The sequence below is a fragment of the Sminthopsis crassicaudata genome, chromosome 4, assembly GCF_048593235.1.
Source record: "Sminthopsis crassicaudata isolate SCR6 chromosome 4, ASM4859323v1, whole genome shotgun sequence".
In the NCBI taxonomy this organism is placed as follows: Eukaryota; Metazoa; Chordata; class Mammalia; order Dasyuromorphia; family Dasyuridae; genus Sminthopsis; species Sminthopsis crassicaudata.
The window spans coordinates 145,238,796-145,261,146 of NC_133620.1; the positions used below are offsets into that span (position 1 = coordinate 145,238,796).

General features: G+C 34.2%; 1 protein-coding gene across 5 annotated transcripts in view; it reads right to left on the reverse strand.

Annotated features, from left to right (window-relative positions):
• The window catches only part of SASH1 (SAM and SH3 domain containing 1), a 380,232-nt gene that overhangs the window by 63,415 nt on the left and 294,466 nt on the right, over positions 1-22,351 (reverse strand). For all 5 annotated transcript variants that reach the window (XM_074309591.1, XM_074309593.1, XM_074309590.1 and 2 more), the window contains exons 7-8: positions 22,081-22,193; positions 16,704-16,805 (exon numbers count right to left, since the gene is read on the reverse strand). In XM_074309591.1, coding sequence (XP_074165692.1) covers positions 16,704-16,805; positions 22,081-22,193 — 215 coding nt within the window. The remainder of the gene's footprint in view (positions 1-16,703; positions 16,806-22,080; positions 22,194-22,351) is intronic.

Sequence of the window (22,351 nt, forward strand, 5' to 3'; positions counted from 1 at the left end):
GGGATCCACAATTGAGAAAATGCATTTATTAATTAAGCGCCTATTCTGTACTAGTCACTATGCTATACATTGAGGATATAAGTCAAAAATTAAGCAATGCCTGCCTTTAAGGAACTTATGTTCTCAAAGAGGAATCAACATGAAAAATACATGTAGACTATACATAAAACAAATGCAAGGCAATTTGGGGGATAGGACTACTAGCAGTTGAGAATCAGAAGAGGCACCATATAAGAGATGGCATTCCAGTTGAGCTTTGGAGAAAATTAAGGGGTTTAAGAAGCAAAGGTAAGAAGAAGGAGCATCCCAAATCTAAGGGCTAAATATTCAAGCCATAATTATGACTTCACCTTCTTCGGCACAGGGAGAAGGAGAAAGGATGAAAAAGAAAGGAATCAAAATCTTCTGGCACCATGAAAATCTTGAGAAATCTCTCTCATGTGAGTTTCCCTTATATGGTTTTTTGGGGGATTATGTGTCTTAAAGCAATAGAAAGACACAGTGGAAAACGGAGCATTGTCCCAGCACTCAGTTAAAAGAGATGTTGAAAAATAAAAGTCTTAAGAAAGCTGAAATTCTCATATTTCCCCCCCCCTTTTCTTTTCACACATACACACACACACAAATTCCACCCACCTACAATGACATAGCTGATAAAATGATAAAACAACTCCTTTCTAAGATTCTTAATAGCTGTGCAATCACAAATAAGTTAATCTACTACTCAGTTTTCTCATCTGTAAAATGGTAATAATAAAAATATCACACTCACAAAATTATGAGGAAAGGGCAAATCCTAAAGTGCTATATATATATATATATATATGTTACATCATCATTATTATATTCCCAAGAGAAGAAAGTGACAAATAGCATTGCAAGGAAAAAAGGATGATTCAGATTGTGGCTGCCAAGTAGGACAATTACAGTGCAATGTTTAAGGCTCTTCATTTCTGGGGAGATGACGATTTTGTTCCAGAAGCAGTAAGTCTCAAAGGGGATTGGGTGGTGGTAGGGAAGCTACATAACTTTTAAGGCCTCCCTGACTGGCTGATTCATTGAGTACATCGGATGGGCTACCCAGACACTACTGCTAAATATCTTTGTCTGGCCAAAAGTAGATGTGGAAAAATGGAAACTGAGTAGTGTTAAATGGTAGCCACAGGCAAGTTGCATTCATAAAGCTCACTTCTAAAAAGCAATTTCCTGTACCTTCAAAACAGTAGTAGTCATTTGTCAGGGAGATAGTAAAGAATGACAATTTCATTTTTGTCTAGGATTCTTTCCTTGCCTTTAATAGAATTCCCTCAAATGCTTCTAGGATTAGGATTAAGAGAGTTTAATGGAAATTTAAAACTCAGTTCTTAAGAAGAACAATGTCATTTCTTATTTAGAATCAGAATCCTCTTTAAAGCTCTAAAAGATCATAGAGAAAAAAATTGTAACCAAACTGGAACAGTTTTCAAAAATCATCTAGTCTAATGAAACTGAAGTTCAGGAGTTATATGACCAGTTACAGCGCAAGTCATACATTGGCATAATTGGACCTAGAATATCTTTTTCTTAATCTTTGATTCAGCAATCTTTCCAATGATCATAGCTGTTTTCTAGGAAATAAAAGGGGGGCACAGAACCATATTCTTGATATGCAATTCAAAAATCAAGTGCCTTCTGACCCAGTCCTTAAGAAACTTATATTCTAATGGGGTGGAAGTATGATATGTGCCCAAGTAAATCTGATACAAAATAAAGAGTACGACCAGGCAAGGGAGAAATGTAAATAAAGTGTTCTAAGGAAAATTTGAGAAGGGAGAGAACACCTTCAACTTGAGAAGGGCAGGGAGGATTCAGAGAGATGGTGACTGAGTTCAATCTTTAAAAAAAGAAAAAGAACTTAATGAGTAGAGTCAAAGAAGCAATGGATTACAATATATGTGGAGAGTGACCCCACAATCGCACAGATATGGGACAAGACAGGTCAAGACCAAGTAATAGTTCCAATGTTCCAGGTAAGGTGTTCCAATGATAGCTAAACAGGTTTAAAATGTTCTTCAAGGGCAAAAGTATACTTCTAACACATGAGTCATGATATGGCTAGACAGTAATGAACACTTGACTGTCTCCCTTATAAAAAGTAGCATTTCGTATGATTTTCATACAAGACCACATGGCGAGTATGGAGATAGAACTTGTCTTATTAGTTGCTAGGTTTCTTGGATTAGGTTTCCTGAGAAACCTAATACAATTTATTCCCAACTCATGGAATTGTCGTTCATCCTTTGTTTTAAAGAATTCCAATAATATCACTCTGTGATTTCTTGACTTGGGCATCAATTGGATTTAAGTGAGGCAGAGTTCCACAAAGCTGTCAACCACACTTTTATCCAGAGTCATAAAAGTTCAGTGGCAAAATAAAAGTCAGGATGACTGGCGAGGGATACAGATCTTGGCTTCTTCAGTGCTTGACCAAGCTCTAAGCACTCCACAGGGACTGTTTCAATCATCTTTTTGGCCACTGGAAAAAAAACTCTTATCTGTCAATTCCAACAGGGGAAGTCTTCGCATGCTTAAGGTAGACATTACCCAAAACTCACCAATGGATTTGAAGCCTGTCAGTCATCCTCAACTGATTTAGCCTGCTTTCAAGATGGTCTTACCAGGATATGGCAACGCACATGCTACAGCTTCTTGTATTAAAAAGTGAGATTTGGGTGACAAGTGGACAGCAAGGTGGATGACCAGCCCGCAAGTCTTCCCTGAACACCCCATACATATATAAAATCTTAATCTATGTTCTTTCTGTCCATTTATCTATCATCTATCTATAACGAACATTGCCTTGAGGAATCCAAATAGTTCTCAAGTCATGATACAAAATAAAAATGTTAATATAGCTATAGTTAAGATTTTTGTGTCTATTTTGTGGATGGAGGGAAACAATTGCAATAATAAATAATAGAAAGGAGACTTTGAGGTATCTGGAGAAGGATGTTGGTTATTACCCTCTTTTTATTTACAAAACAGACTGGAAATGTTCGTATTCTCTATCTTTTACTTAAGCTGGATCATTAAAAAGGCAAAAATTCTATTTCTAATTGTTCATCTTGTCCATACCATTTTTTCCCCCTACAGTGCTGTGATTTTTGCCTCTTCATTTTAATCACAAATTACTGAGTGATTTTTGGCTTTTAATGCTATTAAATAAAGACTTCACAGACAAATCAGTGTCTTTTTAAGTTTCAAAATCATTACATTATTTAAAATTAGAACAATTTATTTCCTCCCTACCCCCAGTCAAATAATGTATATGTATTCAAACAAATTACCCATAATCACCCGAAACCATGGAGGTTTCAAATATATATTATTAAAAGGCTTGAATCAAGAAAGACTTTTTTTCCTTCAAAAGCGAGTGCATTTAACTGCTGCTAGAACTATTCCAAGGCTACAGAGCATAATTGTACTTGGGCAAATTGTTACTGTGCATTTTTCATCTCCTTTTATCTTGGCTAAAATGGCACAATGATTAAGAAAGTCCCCTAACTGAATGACCTATGAGTAAGGGGCACAAAGGTAGATCTTACCCTCCTGAATTTATGAGTCCTACCACAGAGAGAATAACATCTTGGCTACAAATCAAAAGAAAAAACGTGATGATGCAATGAGCACTTTGCCCCTACAGAAGAAATCAGAAGCCACATGTGTAGGGTTATGAAAAGTTTAACACATCCTCCAGAAAAAAGAAATCCAAACAGAAAGGAGGATCATTTCTACAGTAATGTCATTATTGTTCCACTAAAATTTCATTTTCTTTGTTTGCTCCTATTAAGAAACACAATAACAAAAAGAGCATAAAGGCAACAGAAACAAAGTGGAAATTATTCTCAGCTGTGCAGCATGGTACAAGGAGAGGACTACTGATTTTGGAATCAGAAAAGGTGGGTATCATTCTCAGCCCAGCTATCTACTGGCTAGTGTGACCTATTCTGTACTAACTGGTAAATGATTAGCGTCTTTTGACCTAGTAGGGGAAGGGTCCTCTAGTTATAAAATGGGAATAAAACTTGTGCTATTGAAATCACTAGGGCTTTGATGAGAATCAAATTCCATTCCAGACCTAATATTTATCTAGCGGTTCAAGTAGGAAAATGCTGTCTAAAGCAAGATTTGAATTCAGGTGTCCTACATTTTAAGTAAACTTTTATTGTTGATCAGTATTCCAATCACATCTACCCATTACTTTTTCCAACTCATTTTATAGATCAATAAACTAAGGCAAACAGGGTTAAATGACTTGTCCAGGGTCATACAGCTAACAAGTGTCTGAGGCCAGATTTGAAACCAGGAAGGTGAGTTTTCCTGATACCAGTCTAACACTCCTTTCTATACCACCTAACTGCCCCTCTAAGTCCACTTCATAAATATAAACTGCTTTTATCACAACTGTGATGTATGATTCTAGCCCAAGAGAAAACTTGAGAAACATTTCTTTTGAATTTGTTAGCATTCTGGAATGGGGGAAAATCATTAGTTCCTTCTCATTATAAAAATGAGTGATTCTCCTTTGTTGTTGGCTTATCTACATGGGCATGCTAAATAATAATCTATATTCAATAACTCTTCTTTTACATGTAAACTTCCATTATATTTTTTAAACTATATACATTTCTAATGGGGTCTAAATTTGAGGGCATACAACTGGATAAATCTAAAGCCTGAAAGATAAAGAAATTTCAAGAGAGAAATTTATTTTAAAAAAATATTTAAGAAAATCTGAACCAATTACCTGCTAGCATATCTTTTTGAATTAAGAATATATTTGTTTAAATAGTGAATGGATTAATGGTTTTCTGACTAGCAGGAGCACATGGCAGCTTTGTTCCTGAGTGAATCATAGTTCAGTCTGTCAAAGTAGGCTTCAGTGAGTTATCAACAGTCTGTATTATCAACAGCTTAATAAAATGATTAAATGACCATCAGTCACTTTTCCATTACAGAAATAAAGTCATTCACCACAAGGACAACTGAAAAATTACTAAATGTTCAAGTGATTCTTGCTCTGTACTAGCTTCATTTTGAGGCAGAATTATTAAATGACCTTTAGAAACAAGCCAGTGAAAATAATAGCAACAGCCATCCAAAAGTTTATTTTTAAAAATATAAATATTTATTCTCTGATATGATTTTAATACACATCACTTAGGTGTATGAATGGGTCCTCAGACTTAAGAGAATACTGTCTATTAATATTTTCTGTATACAGCCTATTTGTACATACTACTTTGCTTGTTATCTTCCCCATCGAATAGTGAGCTCCTTGAGGATGGTGAGTACCTTTTTCTCTTTTGGTGTCCCCAATGCTTAGCATAGTGCCCAGCACACAGTAGGCAGTTATAAGATTTTTAATGACTGTTGAGCCTAAGAAAGGAATATGACAACTTTTGGTTGTGACAGTGTTACTTAGAGGTACAAAGTTGTAGGATCTTTTAAATGGAAGTTCGAAAGGTCTTGTTTGATAAGAAGCTTAAATATCACTGTGATGTAGAAGAACTGTGGCCTCTCATACCTGATAATGTTTGGAAATCATGTCCCTCCCCCAAGTACCTCAAAAATGGTATAAAGGTAAATTGCTAAAACATACATGTAAATAGAGAGAGGAATTCACAGGTGATTTTTTTTTTATAAGTATATGACATTCCCATAATCAATCACTTGTCAAACCTTATCATAATATCTCATCTTCATTCACATAGCCATTAGATTAGTTCACCCCCACAGCACTACTGGACTTGAAGACTGCATTAACTCCTTAACTGATATCTCTGTCTCAAATCTCTCCCCTCTCTAATCCTACTTCCAGCCAGTCAAAGTGACTTTAAGTCTGACCATACCATTTTCCCTACTCAATAAACTCTATAAGACTTAGAGAGATATATAAAGCTCTTCTGTTCAGATTTTAGCCTCATTTATAACCCAGCTCCAATCTACCTTTCCAATCTTACACATTATTTTTCTGGCTTTCCTGCTTCTTCACATGGAACTCATCTCAAAGCCTTGTGACTGACTGGCCTCAAAGCCTGGGATATGCTCCCATCTTTTAGGATCCTCTGTTGTTCTTAAAAATTATTAATAAAATATCTTCTGCTTGAAATGTTTCCTAATTCTTCCAGTGAGAAAAAAATGTTCAAGTAGTTATATGATTTATCCAAGATTAGTTAAGGTAGTTAAGTATGGGTTATTAAGTAATGAACTAAAATTTTAATCTGGGTATTCTGATTTCCTCTTTCTCTTCCCTTTCCTTTCAGCTTCCTTTCTGCTATACCACCCTTCATTTTGCAACTAATATTAATTCATAAAAATCTTTCACAAATTTAATAAAGTATCAAGATAAGCCCATACTAGAAGAACAACAGCAGCAGCAGCAACAAGAGCACATTTAGTAAAATTCTAAATTCTAAACAGAAGGCTATCATTGACTCAACACCAACAGAGGGCACACCCTGGCAAAGGGAAAGCTATTTTTCACTTGCCTCCATAACTATCTTTAGGACTTAACTCTCTAGAGAATCATAAATGTGAATATAGATTTATTGTTAGACAGCACACAATTATCTAATGTCAGCCATGGGGGTTGGTTGGGGGCAGAGAAGAAACCAATGTAAATTAAATCTCTTAAGCACAATGTGCATCAATATACGCATTGAGAGTTGGTGACAAAGACCTTCTTGGTTCCTTGAACCTAGATGAGTTGACAACTCCTTTCTATACAATCAACTATTTAAAGCACAGTATCTTCATAGTACGAGACAGGAAATTTAAAAGATTTGGCCTCTGAAAAGTAGAGTCTCCAAGGGTCTCTTCTGTGACTGGGGCAAGACAGAAAGCAATAGGGATTAGCTAAAAATTCACTGATAATGAAGGAGAAAAAACCTGCAACTGTGAGAAAAAAATTTTTTTAAGGTTGGGACTCTTGTAAGTCTGAATCAAAAGGAAAAGGAAAATCAAATAACAATTAAAAAACATTTAAACTGAGGTCATGGTTAAAAAGTTATAAGAAAGACTCATGTACAATGGTGTTCAAGCAAAGTGACCAAGGAGGCCAATTTTCTTTTCTGGGAAAAAAAAATTATGGACTTAGAACGTGTGTATATGAGAGCACAATTATGCAAGCACATATACATATGCAAGTGTGCACTGTGAATTTTGATTAAATAATTTACTCTGTAATAAAACTGAAGCATGTCTGCTTTAGATATTCTTCTCAGTACTGTCTCAATGTTATAATTCTCTTTAAAAAAAAAAACATATTCACTAATTAGTACCTTTGGTAGGTTACAGCAAAACTGTACAACTAATTAAGATCTAAGTAATTAAGAATTTGTAAAAAAATCAAATCAAGATAGTTGACATTGATCTTTGTACCAATCAGACTGTCAAGCTAAATTGATTAAAGACCTACTATATGTCGAGCACTGTGCTAATAAGCACTGGGGATATAAATAAAAGCAAAAGAGTCCCTGTTCATGAGGAGTTCACAATCTAAGGCAAAAGATAAAATGTAAACAACTGCTTATAATTAAGGTATAGATGAGATAAATAAGGGATAATCTTAGATGTAATGCACTACGATTAAGGAAGACTGGGAAAGGTTCTTTGCAGAGGGTCAGATGTTAATTGGAACTACTGGCTAATGACCAGGGAAGCTAGGAGGTAGAGAAAAAAAAAAAGAGAGAGACATTCCAGGGATAGATGATAGCCAGTGAAGACAACTGGAGTCTGTAGATGGAATGGGAAATTTGAGACACTGACAGAGACTGATGCTATTGTATTGTGGAGTATATGGAAGGGAGTAAGGTTTAAGAAGACAGACATAAGGGACCAGGTTACAAATACTTTGAAAGCCAAAGTATTTTATACTTGATCATGAAGGTGATAGGGGATCACTAGAGTTGTTGGGGGTGAAGGGGAATAAGAGGAAGGAGCCACGCAGCAGAGGGTGACATAATCAGATCTTCACTTTAACAACATTTTGGCACCTGAATGGAGGGTCTTAAGGCAGGGAGATTAACCAGCAGAATATTGCAGTATTTGAGAAATGAAACTTTCACCACAGTGGTTAACAGTATAGAGGAAAAGAGGGAGCATATACATGAGATGATACAAGATTCGACATTGATTGGCTACATGGAAGTGAGAGAATAAGGAATCAAGAGTAACACAACATCTATGTAGTAAGATAGATAATAACAGTAATGGGGAAATTAAAAGGAAAGAAGTGTTGGATTGAGGAAGGGGAGAAGCGATTGCTGAGCTAATTAATAATATAACATTTTACCCATAGATTTTCACAGGTATTTGTTAAATAACTCAAAAATACTGAAGGCACATTTATTTGCATTCAAACAACTAATGTTTGATTGTAAATACACTCAAAGTTATATATGTTTCTTTAAAGCAGTTACATTCAGAATGCTACAAAGGAGCATTGATAAACCTTGGTTAAGCATATTTTCTTTTAAGATCTATTTTTACAATAATCTGTAATTTAGACTTTTTACTGAATCAGATTAGCCTTCCTTCCTGGAGTCTGGAATAGTAATGTTTTATTGTAAATCTTTTCTTAGTAGGAACAAAAGTATAAGAGCTGCTGGGTTCTCATTTAAAATAATGTCATCTGGATGGATATTAGGAGATTGGAATGAAAAGCACCATTATGGAGAATTTCACCTTCATTTTCTTTGTCTACCTGGTATTAGTCCTATTATTAATCCTAAATTACTACATTCACCCTATATTATTATTATTATTATTATTTAAATTCTGGGTTTATAATATGTTATGTTTTGGGATTTGAGGTAAAGTGACTCAAAAAGAATATTGAAAATTATGGACACATTTCATTTGATTACTTTCATAGTCTTGACACATGTTACCGGCTACTATCTGGCATATTAATTACTGTAAATGGCAGATTTTAGTGTTCTTCAAACAAGAAAAGTTAATAATCCTTCACATTATAGCAACAAAAGCAAAGATAACCCACTAAACATGTACAGTCAGACTGGGAAGAGAAAAAACTGGAGCAGTATGTGGTAGCCTCTGACAAACTACTATTTCTATCCCAAACTTAACAGAAGTAAAATACTGAATTAGGTTATAACAAAACAGCACAAGCCATGTTTATAACGCAAAGAAGTATTACATATTCCAAGCACAACACAATGACTGAAATTCTATTACCATTTTTCTATTATATACTATCACTTTTTTTTTCTGTTAACTGCTCTATGCATTCTGGAGCTATGCCCCAAAATTCACCAACCTGAATAATCTTTAACCCACTTAGCCTTTATTGCAAAGGAATCAAAAAAAGAAGAAAAAGGGACCATATGGAAAAATATATTTGTCACAACTCTTCTTTCAAATGGCAAAGAATTAAAAACTAAAGGAATCTTCTTCAACTTGGAAATGACTGAATAAATTATGGTATATGGATGTAAAGGAATAAAAAAAAGAGATACTTTCAAAGGAACTTGAAAAGACATAGGAAGTGATACGTAATGAAGTGAACAGAATCAGAAGAATGACATTGTAAGGACAATTTTGAAAGTCTTAAAACTCTGATTAGTGCAATGATTGATCCTTAATTTGAAAGAATCAAAGATGAAACATGTGATCACCTTCTAATAATAGAGGCAATGGAATCAAGATAAATTAGACATACATTTTTTAATATGATCAATAGAAGTTTGTTTTGCTTAATTACATATATTTGTTAGAAGGATTATGTTTTTTTTCCTTCATTTTTAAACAAAGTGGAGGGGAATAGAAGGAGAAAAAATAAATAATTATTAAATCTAAAAGGTTAAATAAAAGTTACATTAAAAAGATAACTTCATATAGATGAAAGTAATATAAAAGTCTGAGGTCATTCTTAAGATATTGGGCAATTTCCAACTTGTTCATGCCTCAGTCTTCTCATCTGCAAGATAAAGAGGTTTCACTTCCATCTGTAAAGCCTAGAAACCTATAGTGAAAATCCTAATTATCCATCACTGTCAGGCAAATGTTCCTGGTTATAAGATTCAACTATAAATTTTCTACTAAAGAAATGGAAGTAAATAAATAACTTAATAAAATCTTAGTAGCAAAATGAGCAAAAACCTGTTTGACATATAGCTATTACTTCTTCTGTTTACAAGTAAGAGAATTCATGATCCTCTCTTCAAGTCTAATGGGAAAACAAGGGAATAATCTTTATCTTCCCCAGGGGGACTAGAACACATTTTAGTTTAGTAATCTTTTTTCTTTCAATGCAGAGGAAAGTCAAGATGGTGAACAATACAGTGATAAATAAGATACTGTCTCTAAACTGAAGATACTTATAGTACTTTAGAGAAGATGACAAGTACATAAATAGTTCTAATAAGAGAAACATGATAATAGCCTTAAACCAGGTACCAAAAAAAGACTACAGTGGTAAAGGAGATGCACAACACATTCAACTGCAGGGAAGATGGAATGTTAACTTGATGGAGAATGTATCATTTGAGCTAAATCCCAGAATGATGGGTAGGACTTAAATAGGTTGTAGAACTGAGGGTTAGGGCATTATTTGTGAAGAAAACAGTATAAACAAAAATAGGTGGGAAATCATTGAGTATGTGGGAGAATAATTAGAAACAAATTTGGTTCAATAGGCAAATAAGATCATTAAACTTGTAAAAGAGTTGTAGAAAATTAGAATGAAAAGGTAAATTCCCACCTTTTTCATAACAAATGGCAGAGAAAAGAATCTGAATTTTACCCAATAGGGGGTCACTGAAAGTTTCTGGGCAGAAAGGTGACATGGTCCAAACCAATTAATCTGGCAGCATAAAAAATGTAGGAAAGGAAGATTTGAAGTTAGCCACTCAATAAATATTTATTAAGCAGGGATTCTGTGCCAGGGACTATGCTAAATCCTGGTGATACAAAGAATGATAAAAGACAGAACCTGACTGCAAGGAGTTCACAGCTTAATGACAAAATCAACATGGAAACAACTATTTACAACATGGAAACCAACTACAAACAGGATGAATTTGAAATAATCAAAGGAAAGACACTAAGATTAAAAAGGATTGGTAAAGGCTTCTTGTAGTTAGCAGGATTATAGCTTGATTTTAAGGAAGCTTGGATAAAAAGGGAGACCATTCTAGGCATAGAGCATCTTATTTTTGGAATAATAAAGAAGAAACCCAGGGTCACAGAAACCAGGAGAAAAAAACAGTAATAAAAATAAACTGATTCACAGTACCAAATGTTACCACTGTAGAGAAGGGTGAGGACACCCTGTTTTCAGAGTATGTGGATAGAAGTGAAATTATATATGTGATGAGCAAGTAGAAACAAAGAATATATATATACAAAGAACACATACCTACTATAGATAGGTAGTAAAAACAATGAAAGACATACAAAAATAGCTTAAGGGAGAAAACAGAGTAGAGGAGAAAGTATTTTGAATAGGAGAGATCAGGCCAAAGGTGTTTGTTGGTAGAGAATGCATGAAAGAATAGGAATGATCATTATAGCAAAGTCTTTTTTTTTCTATTTTTTTATTTTTATTTTCCCCAGTTACATGTTAAAAAATTTTTTTATTATATATGTACATTCATTAAAAAAACAACATTGTTGGAAGACAAAAAAAAAAAGTGAACATAGCATGAATTGATTTACATTGTCTCTATAGTTCCCTCTCTGGATATGGATTGTGTTTTCTATCCAAAGTTTATTGGGATTGCCTTGAATCACTGATCCACTAAGGAAAAACCCAATCCATTACAACAAAGTCTTGCAAGAGGTGGGAACAGATACTACGTGGAAGGTTTAATCTTGGCAAGGAAAAGAGACGTAAGAAAGAAAAGATGGTTGAATATGAAAAGTACCAAGATGGAACAAAGGGATGATAAGGGAGTCCACATTTTGTGATTTCAAACTTTTCAATGAAGTAAGGATTGAGATCATCATGGAAGAAATGAAGATGGGAAGTGGGGAAGAGATATGTAGTAGAGTTTGAGATGAGCAGAAAAAGCTTAATGCAATCACAGCTACAGAATTTTGTATGCTGAGTCAAAAAAAAAAAAGCTGAATTAAAAAAAGAAAAAAAAATTGGTCTGTCTGAGATTAGACAGTATAAATTTGTACTGGACATTCTGTAGAATATTGTGATTTTTTCCCCCTAGTATTTTATCGTAATATTGTACTTAACTAAATATCAAGAAGACTGGAATTATAAAGTTCTAGTGAGAACATCATGGACATGATCAGAAGGGAAATAAAGCAAGAAAAGAATGGGGATATATGAACTTACTTAGAGAATAAGAAAAGATGGAAAAAGTGGAAAGCAGGATGAGAAAGACATGATCATGTTCAATAGAAGAAGAATAACTGAAATGGTATGGAGGTAAGAAGATGAGAGTCAAAAAGTCAATTATCACTTCAGAAATTTCAGTGGTCGAAGTTCAGTTGAAAGTGAGATCCAGATTGTTGCAATGCCAGTGGATAGCTAAATGGCACTGATAGGAAGATCCCTGGAGTTCAAAAGGTTGAGAAGCTATGTGCTGCAGATATTAGAAAGATCTCTCCAACAGAAGTTTACAATGTACACTTGTTACCTGATCCCAATCATTATATTTTTTAACTAAAACTAAACCAAGTAAACATGACTATGTCTATGATAAACTGATCAAGAAAAATACTTCTCAGATTTCTACTGATTAAGTCAGATTCTAACCTTGTTTCCTTGAAATCTCAGATCGATGGGTTTGGGTGATAATCCAAGTCTAGGAGTTTGGGAATGTGAGTGGCTGAAAAAGAAAAAGTCTCCAAGAAATGCTGCTCTCCTTTGAAACACAGCACCTGAGAACTTCCCAGATTAAAATCCTTAGTCAGAAAGGCAAGTCCTTTTATACTATTCCTTTTTCTATTGCCCCAAAAGTAACAAAAATGTCCAGTACAGAGGAAATGCTCAGTACATATTTACAGAATTGAAATGAGTGAGTGACCTTCTACTTCTGTATTACTAACAACATGATTAAATGCCAAAAATTCCCCAAAGATACTATGTATAACTGAGTGGCTGTTGAAAATCATTTGTTATGCCTATTCTCTTTTCAGAGAGAATGTGGCTTCTAATAGGATTAATGTCAATTCATATCAAAAATGAGGCATAAAGTATATTATTTCTCCAGCTATTCAATATGATTTATAGAACAAAAGATAAGAAGTTTTGATGACTTCATCTTTAGAATCTCACTAAGATATTGAAGGCAACAATTCAGGTTAATATGGGTCTATTTTAGGCTATGTCTTAATGAGTTTAATTACTAGAGGTAACATCCAAATGGACCTGTTCCACAGGCAATGAGCCAAATAGAACAGAAAAGAGATTAGGATACAGATTTAGGAGCTTTCTGCACAGATGTGATCATTGAGCCAATGGGAGTAACTGAAATTATTAGGGGACAAAACATAAAGATGTAAGAAGAGAAAACTAAAAAGATGCCTTGGGGGATATCCACAATTAGGAGATGGGAAATGGAAGAAGAATCAGGGAGAGATTGGAAAGGAACAGTCATATCAGAAGGGGGCAGCTAGTTAGTGCAGTGGATAAAGCACTGGACCTGGACTTGAGTTCAAATATGACCTCAGACACTTAATTAACTGTGTGACTTTGGGAAAGTCACAACTTCAAATGCCTCAAAACAAAAACAAACAAACAAAATCCAGGACAGAATATTCAGAAACAGGGCACAGAATAGTAAAAATTTTTAAAAATTATAGAGATCAAATAGGACCTTCCTCTCAAAGAGGACAAAGACAAATATTAGACGTGGCAATTGATTCTTGGAAGTTCTGGAAAAGAGTAATTTTAATTGATTGGAAGAATTGAAAAACAAAATGCAAAAATTTGAGAAGCAAAATTTCAAACTAAATCTTGAAAGGTAACTCTCAAAATGCCACAGCACATTTTTAAAAGAAAGGACTATTCAATTAACAAATATTCATTAAGCACCTATGTGAGGGGAAGGGAAGAAACAAAGAGTTTACAATGAAAAGGAGTAATGTTACTACATAGATAATTAAGGCAGGATGATGGGAAAGGTCTGGCCTCTCCAGTTCTGGCAGTGCTCCCACTCAAAAACCCCTTCCTTCAATAAGATATTTCACTCTGCCCTAGAGGAATTGCTCTTAATTCAGTCAGTTTTATTTTTCATACTCCTTTAGGGAATCTTATAGAGAAAAATGGCTGGAGACAATAATATGAATGTAATATGTACCTTAAATGGATTCATTATTTCACTGGTCTATTTATATGTAACTGAGTTTTTCAATCCTAGATCTTTTCTAGATCCATAGCAACTTTGCATTTTATATCTGAAAATACCACCTTCTATATTTCAAAATCTATCTATTAGCTCTGAAAGAATTCCAGTTTTTGCACCCTCCTCACTGGATTAGCTAAAGAGAAAATTACAATCCAAATAGAACCCTATGTCAAAGTTCAACAAAAATAATGTAATAATGATAGATAAAATTTATATAGTTTTTTAAGGCTTGCAAAAGCACTTTACATATGGCATCTCATTTGAGGTACCATATGCTTTGGAAGTTTGATGGGGAAAAAGATGTTTTAGGCTAGTTGGGATTGGGAAAGACTTCAGACAGGAGTTGTTATTTGAAATAGACTTTAAAAGGAGAGCATTAGATACTAGATAAAGTGCTAGACTTTAAAGAAAACTCATCTTCCCAAGTTCAAATCTGGCCTCAGATGCATACTAGCTGTGTGACCCTCATTTGTAGAAGGAAATGGCAAATCTCTTCAGTATCTTTGCCAAGAAAATCCCAAGTAGGGTAACAAAGAGTTGGACACAATTGGAAATGTATTCTTCAGGACACTTAAATGATTGCAGATCTCTTCCTGAGGAACTGAAAGACTGAACAGTAATACAAAAATTGAAGAGAGTAAAGGAGGAAATTCTAGGGCTATAAGCAACATAAGAAAGGCATGGAGATGGGAAAAGCATATGGTGAGTTCAGGACAGGAACAATCTAGTTTGACTCTATAATCTAGAGCAGGGGTTCTCAAACTACGGCCCGTGGGCCAGATGCGGCCCTCTGAGGATGTTTATGTGGCTCACTGGGTTATGGCAAATGGGCTGAGGGGCGGAGACAGAGTGTGAGTTTTTGTTTTTACTATAGTTTGGCCCTCCAACAGTCTGAAGGACAGTGAACTGCCCCCTTATTTAAAAAGTTTGAGGACCACTTATCTAGAGCATAATAGCACAGGATAAGGTTTGAAAGTTACACCTGATGTAAGAAGTTCTTGAATGCTAGGTGGGAATCATAGGACATTTCTAGGCAAGAGTAACATGGCAAAAACTATGGCTAATGTGCACTATAAAGAAAGATGGACTGGCAGATGAGAAAGAGTGAAGGCAGGATGATTTAACAGCTCATTTTGATAGTTCCCTTCATCAGGGCAACAACCATCTATCCACCCCTGCCCAATAGTACAAGCACTGCCTATGTCCTTGAAAAAAATTCCAAAGAGGGGATCTATCCAATATGCTGAAGGTTCTCCTTGCTTTTGCCTGATACTGTGAGAGCACTAATAAAACATTCTGGCTGTCCACTTGCCATATCTTGAACTTGCCATGTGAACAACCTATTTTCTCTTTCTATCTTACAATTCTTTAATCACATCTTTTACTTTTAGTTCCTCCTTGCAAGTTCCTCATTGGTTTTATGTTGCAGCCTACTTATATTCATCATGAATTCTGTCATTTCCCTCTATATGATACTCATTTTTATTTCTTTGGGGACAGTTATAGCCCAAGTTTTGCTGTCACATAAGAACACTGGTAGGAAGTTGAGATTGAAAAAGATAGATCTTGGCTTAATTTCACAATTTTCCTGAAAGCCCACTCTCTTCCTTCTTTCAATTTTGAATCCAACATGCTGTCTACACTAGATAATCAAACAATTGGACAAGCTATGTAAAGGATTCTTTCAATGCATAATGAAATCTGGGCAGCAGACTTTTTCATCCACTTGGTCTTTCTTGTATAGAAAGAAAGATCAAACACACTTAAATGACTGCAGATTTCTTCCTGAAAGCTTTATAATTTTTCTGGGCTTGATACAATCAAGATAATATTATCCCCAAACAGGAGACTTTGATGGACTTTACCATCCACCCAGAATCCTTTTTCTATCTGGCCTCTCCAGAAATAATCCCTTTCAACACCACTCTGATGACAAGCATTAAAAATAAATATGTAACAAAAAAAATTTATATTCACTGAAGATACTACCACTTAAACTGACACAACATACCATAATGTTGTAAGCTATTTACATATATTATCTCATTTGAACTTTACCACAAGTCCCACAAGGTAGGTACAGCCATTTTACAGATGAGAAAAGTTAATGTAAGAGAGATTAGATAATTTGTCCATTATCATACAGCTAATAAGTGTCAGTGGCAGGATTCAAACTTAGGAATCCCTGATTTCAAGTTCAGTATTCTGTCTTAGTTTCCAATAATCATGAGCAAATTACTATGTGACAATAGTTCAAAAGTCTTGCCTCTGTGTAGTTTTCCTTGTTCTGTCATAAATAATCCAAGTGTTCAAAGAGGTCAAGGTACTTACATTACAGTTAGAAGAACCATCAAATGATGGGTAAGAGCCATCTGGCCAATCTGCAGGATCCAAGGTACCAGACTGCCTGTGCTGGGCTTCATATTCCTTGAGCTACAATTAAACAAACAAACAAACAAACAAACAAACAAACAAAAACAAAAACAAACAAACAAAAAACCATCACAATTAAAATAAGAGCCAAAACACCAACCAGTCACAAAGTAATTATTTTCCTTATTATTAATAGCAGTAACCATTATTAATTTAAATACTACTATTCATTAAATAGCAATAGAGAACATGGCTTCTAAAACTGGAGCAAGAAGCATTCCTTACCCTGTAGGGTATAATTAAACCAGAATGAAGGTAAAAAGAAAGTTCACTGAAGTTTTTCTTTGCTATTTTCTTTGCTATTATTTTCTTACTTCCAATATAAAAACTTCTCCTTTTCAAGTTCAATAACAAGGCCAAAATCTGCAGCCATTCAGAAATAGACTACAGTCTGGCCTGCAAAGAACGACTGCCCACGCAAGTCACACACACTCCATTTGTAAACAGACACTGCATAGCATTCCACAGTAATCTGTACAACAAAGATGGAATCCTGAAACATTTTTCAAAAATCTTTTTTTCTCCTTAGTTTAAACTCCAGGTCACCAGTTCAGCATAATTGCACAATAAACTTCGAGCATTTTTTTTATTAGGAAACAGTAAGGATAGAAAAGGACACAACTATACTGCAAAACATATAGGATACCTTTCAAGTCATAAATAGCATTCTTACATGACAAGTTTGAAACGTAAAGAAAATCTTCGGCAAGTTAAATGAGCAATTTTGCATTAAACATAAGATCTTCTAGTATATGTCTGCAAAACTTCATGCTCTCTATCAGGGAACAAGGATGAAAATTCAACCTTGTTATACAATGAGTTTAGTCTGCCTTTCCACTGAAGTCTTCCTCAGATGTGCTACTGGAGTGAGGTTATGACTGGATTCAAAAAGATTTTAAGTGCATATTGCAGCAGAATCTACCATAGGCAGGATACTTTGAGGCAGCTTAGTGGGCAAACTGTTCAGAAGATCAGCTTAGAAAGATTGAAGAAGTTCAACACTTGGAAGTTAGCCATCAGGTGATACTTTTAATTTTTAATTTTTAATTTTTTTTTTTGTGGGAGAAGGAAAGTGCAAGGCAGACAAATTCACAAAAGACTATTTGCTAGCAGTATGTAAAACTTTCCATCTGTATCAGTACCCATACAGATTTTTTTGAAATACAGAAAGAAGGCACTGAAAGAAAAAGAATATGAATATGGGAATCATAGGACATGAGCTGCTTTTCCTGGGCCTCAGTTTCCATAAATTGAGGAGATTTGACTAAACAATCCTTAATATATATCCCTTCCAATTCTCAATTTATTATCCTAAGAATTCTTTCCTTTTTTTTGGGGGGGGGGCAGTATTCATATTCCCCAGTGCTAATCATAGTGATATGCACAGAGATGCTTAATAAATAATCGGCAGTCAGGTGGCACATCGAATGTTAGATGGGGAGTCAGGAAAACCAAAGTTTAAAACCAGCCTTATGTACATAATAGCTGTATAACCTAGGCAAGCCATTCAATCTCTGTGTATCTCAGTTTTCTCAAATGTTAAATTAAGGGAATTAAAATACACCAACCTCTCAGGGTTGTTGTGAGGATCAAATGAGATAATATATTTTGCAAACCTTAGAATTCTATAAAAATGCTAGCTATTAATGTTATTAATTGGTGATCTTAAATAAAAACCCACAGAAATAAATATATATATATACATATAATACACGGACACTGTGCATTATTTTGTATTGTAAAAGAAAAAAATTAGAAATAGAAAAAAATTGATAAAATAGCCCATGAGATTAAAAACTTTCTTTATCCTTTGAGGTACTATTTTATCACTAAACAGTTTTTAAAAGGATAAAATAATTCCACAATGTATTTTTTAAATTAGCCAATATTCTGGGTTTTATGTTTTCCTTCATATTAAATTTACTTCCAGGCCTTTAAAACTTCATACTACTGAATATTGATATAGTTGTTTTGAATTTAAAATATAGTTAGCCTGACCTCCTCATTTCTAGGATAAGAAGCTAGGTCCCATATTTATTTTTAGCTTGGAACCATCTTTGCCTCACAGAATATTAAACTGTCTTATTTTTATCATTTATACAGGTCCTGAAATCCCCACATTCTTCATGAAGTCCTTTTGTTTGTGTGAACATGTATCCCCATAGTTGCCCTCCCCACTCTTCATTTCATCTTGCCCAATCTCCAGCATTCTCTTAAAGGCATATCCCCATGACCTCAATATGATAGAGATACTTCATTATTCACATATGTAGGTGGTTTCATGCTTTGATCCTACCTGCCTGCCTTTGTAATTAAGTTTGCCTTAACCTGGAGGCTCTTAGAGGGTAGAGCCCAGCTAAAAGTAATTCTCTTTGGTTAAAACCCAGTTTAATGCCATGGGTAATTCAGCATTTGATGATATATGTTTCTTAATGATACGTATTTCAAAATAATAGTACCATCTTATGATTGTATAGTGCTTTATATTTTATGAAATTCATAGAAAAAGTTAGTGTCAGAGGCTAGATTTGAAGTCAGGTCCTTCTGACTCCAGGACTGAGGCTCTATCTACTTTTCTGCTTCATATCCCCAACTTACTCATAATTTTATGAATATAGTATACCATGTTATAAAGAGAATTAAAAAAAAGAAAATTCAATTTAAAACTTTTTATGTTATGAAATAATGCTATTTCTTATTTTACCTAAACATATATTCTCATCCTTATTCAAAGATCCTGACACCCTTGGATTTAGAATGCTGTAGTTTTATTCTATCACTGTCTCGTGGGTAAAGAAAGGACCTTAAAGAATATATTTAGTCCTTTCTTAAGGATCTACGAGGGATTACAGTAACACTATCCTAGATAGCTAACTTCCTGATTTAGTCTCAAAAACATGGGGACTGGGGGAGAAGTTACATTATTAGTGATTTCTGATGCTCTTTTTAAAAAAAGTTTTTAATCTAAACTGTCAATTTTTTCCCCCTTATTCTAACCTTGGTGGAGAAAAACTAATTATATCTGCAAGCTATGCTTTTTTGAGGGCATTTCTTATACTTGAAAAGTTTCCAAGTTGCCAATACGTCTTTCCCTTCCTATGAATTCTGTATTTTCTTCCCTATGGGTCTTTTAAGTCTTTTGATCACTTAACTATAATATTCTAAACTCTTTTCTGCAGTATTATCCTTCTATGTCTAAATCTAAATGATGCAAAATATCTCATACAAGAAAGGATTCAATAATATAATACCACAGAAGATTAGTAAATCATATAAATTGATATGTAATCCAGAGACATTTATTCACTTTAATAATAGTAATAGCCAATACTAGCATTCATATAATACTTTTAAGTTTGCAAAGGGTTATAAAATAACAAAATAATAGTAATAATAACAACAGCTAACACTTCTACAGTACTTACTATGTGTGCCAAGTACAAAAATATCCAGGAGAAGATGTTGGTTATGCGGCAACTATTATTTCATTTGATTTTCAAAACAACCTTGGGATGTAGGAGCTATTATTATATCTACTTTACAGGAAAGAAAACTGAGGTAAACAGGCAGATTAAGTTTAAGTAAATTGCTCAGAATCACACAGCTACTAAGTATCTGAGTCTGGGTTTGAACTCACATCTTCATAATTCCAAGTGAGGAACTTTATCTACTTACTGTGTCACCTAGCTGACTTATAAGAAATCACTCAGAATTTTTTATATTCTGTCTCTCTTATAATTGGTTTTTATATTTTTACATTTTTCAACTCATGGGCTTAATTTGGTGCATATGTTCGTAGCACTTTTGGGTTCTAAAGTGCTTCAGTAATACTTTAATAAATGATACCTCCATGACCTGAACTTTAGGAAGATTTCAAAAGGATCTTAGATTGTGTCCTCTATATCCAATCAACAAACTGAAAGGAGAAATCAAGTCAATCACCTAATTGTTCCATCATCATAATGTTCACTTAATGAACTTGTGCAAATGGGTACTCACTAGTTTAGAAGTTAACATATCATCTAAAAGCACCCAGTTCAATTCAAGGGAACATCTGGCCTGATTAATTTTAAATAACAGTAGCAATAATAGCTTAAAAGCAACCCCCCCAAAAAAAACACCCTAAACCCAAAAGGCAAGTTTAATAAGCTTTTTTTTTATTATTTTAACTTAAAAACTATAAAAACAACAACTTTTAAACTAGGGGATCTCCAGTCATGATTTGTGAGGAAACTTGATACAACTTATTTATGACATGATACCTCTGATACTATTTTGATTCAATGACTGTAATAATTATTTCAAATGAGATAATATATGAAAAAACCCTTTGCAAACTATAAAGGACTTGGAAAGATGCCAGTAGTTGTAGCTATTATTGTTATCTTTAACTACTAACTTCTGTCTCATCAAGGGAGCATCTCCATTTCCTCTATTTATTTGATTTAAGAGCTTTCTGTCATAATAAGCACCTGTCCTATGACATTTTTCTAATCCTTTCAAGTTGCCTGTAAATTAAACAGAGTCAGAGTCTAGTATTTGAGGAACTTTGCAGAGAAATTTCCTTTAATAAGTTGAGACATGGTTGTAATAGGAACCAGATAAAGACTGGATCTATAATTTTATCAACTTGTGTTGGTAAACAGTTAGGTAATAGAGTGGATAGAACATTGATCTTAAGAGTCAGGAAGACCTGAGTTTGATTTCTGCCTTGGACATCTACTAACGATATCACACTGGTCAAGTCATTTGATCTCTCAGTGCCAGTTTCTTTAGCTATAAAATGGAGGTAATAATACCACCTAACTCATACCAGCTATCAGGATCAAATGAAATAACATTTAAATTGCTTTGCAAACCTTAAAACAGTCTTTAAATGTTATCACTGTTGTTGTTGTTACTATCACTATTATCTTAGTAGTTTCCTATAACAGTTGGAGTAATTAAGTAAAATAGCATCAGCATTATTTTGATAAGAATAGTGGCCTGGGTATATCAAATTGCTTACAATTTCAAAGAGCAAGAAGGGGAGGGAAGGAGAAAAAGAATTTGGAACTCAAAAAAAATTGAAATGCTAAAAACTGTTTTTATATGAAACTAGGGAAAAATAAAATTTTTATTAAAAAGAGAAAATAGTGATCTTGGATACCACCAAATGTTATCAAAACACTCTCTTGACCAACACAGTCCTCTGCCCTTCAATATTCAAGGGTGATTTAAGATAGGGCAAACCAAGCAACAAGAAGTAATAAGTCATTCATCTCTAATCTCTTACCCTTGCAAGGGCTTCTTCAATAGTGATCATCTTTTCTTTGACCATCATCATCAGCTGGATGCGTTCTTCATCACTCATTGTTATTTCACTTGCCACATAACCGACATCTTCTCCTGGATATAAGAAAAAGGAAGAGAAAAATATGTTTGAGATCACAAATTACAAAAAGACCTAATTGTTAATCTTACAAGAATAACCACGTATAGTGGAGGGACCTCCCTTGCATTATATTAATGGGACAGTAAGGTGGCAGTATTGCGTCACAATTTAA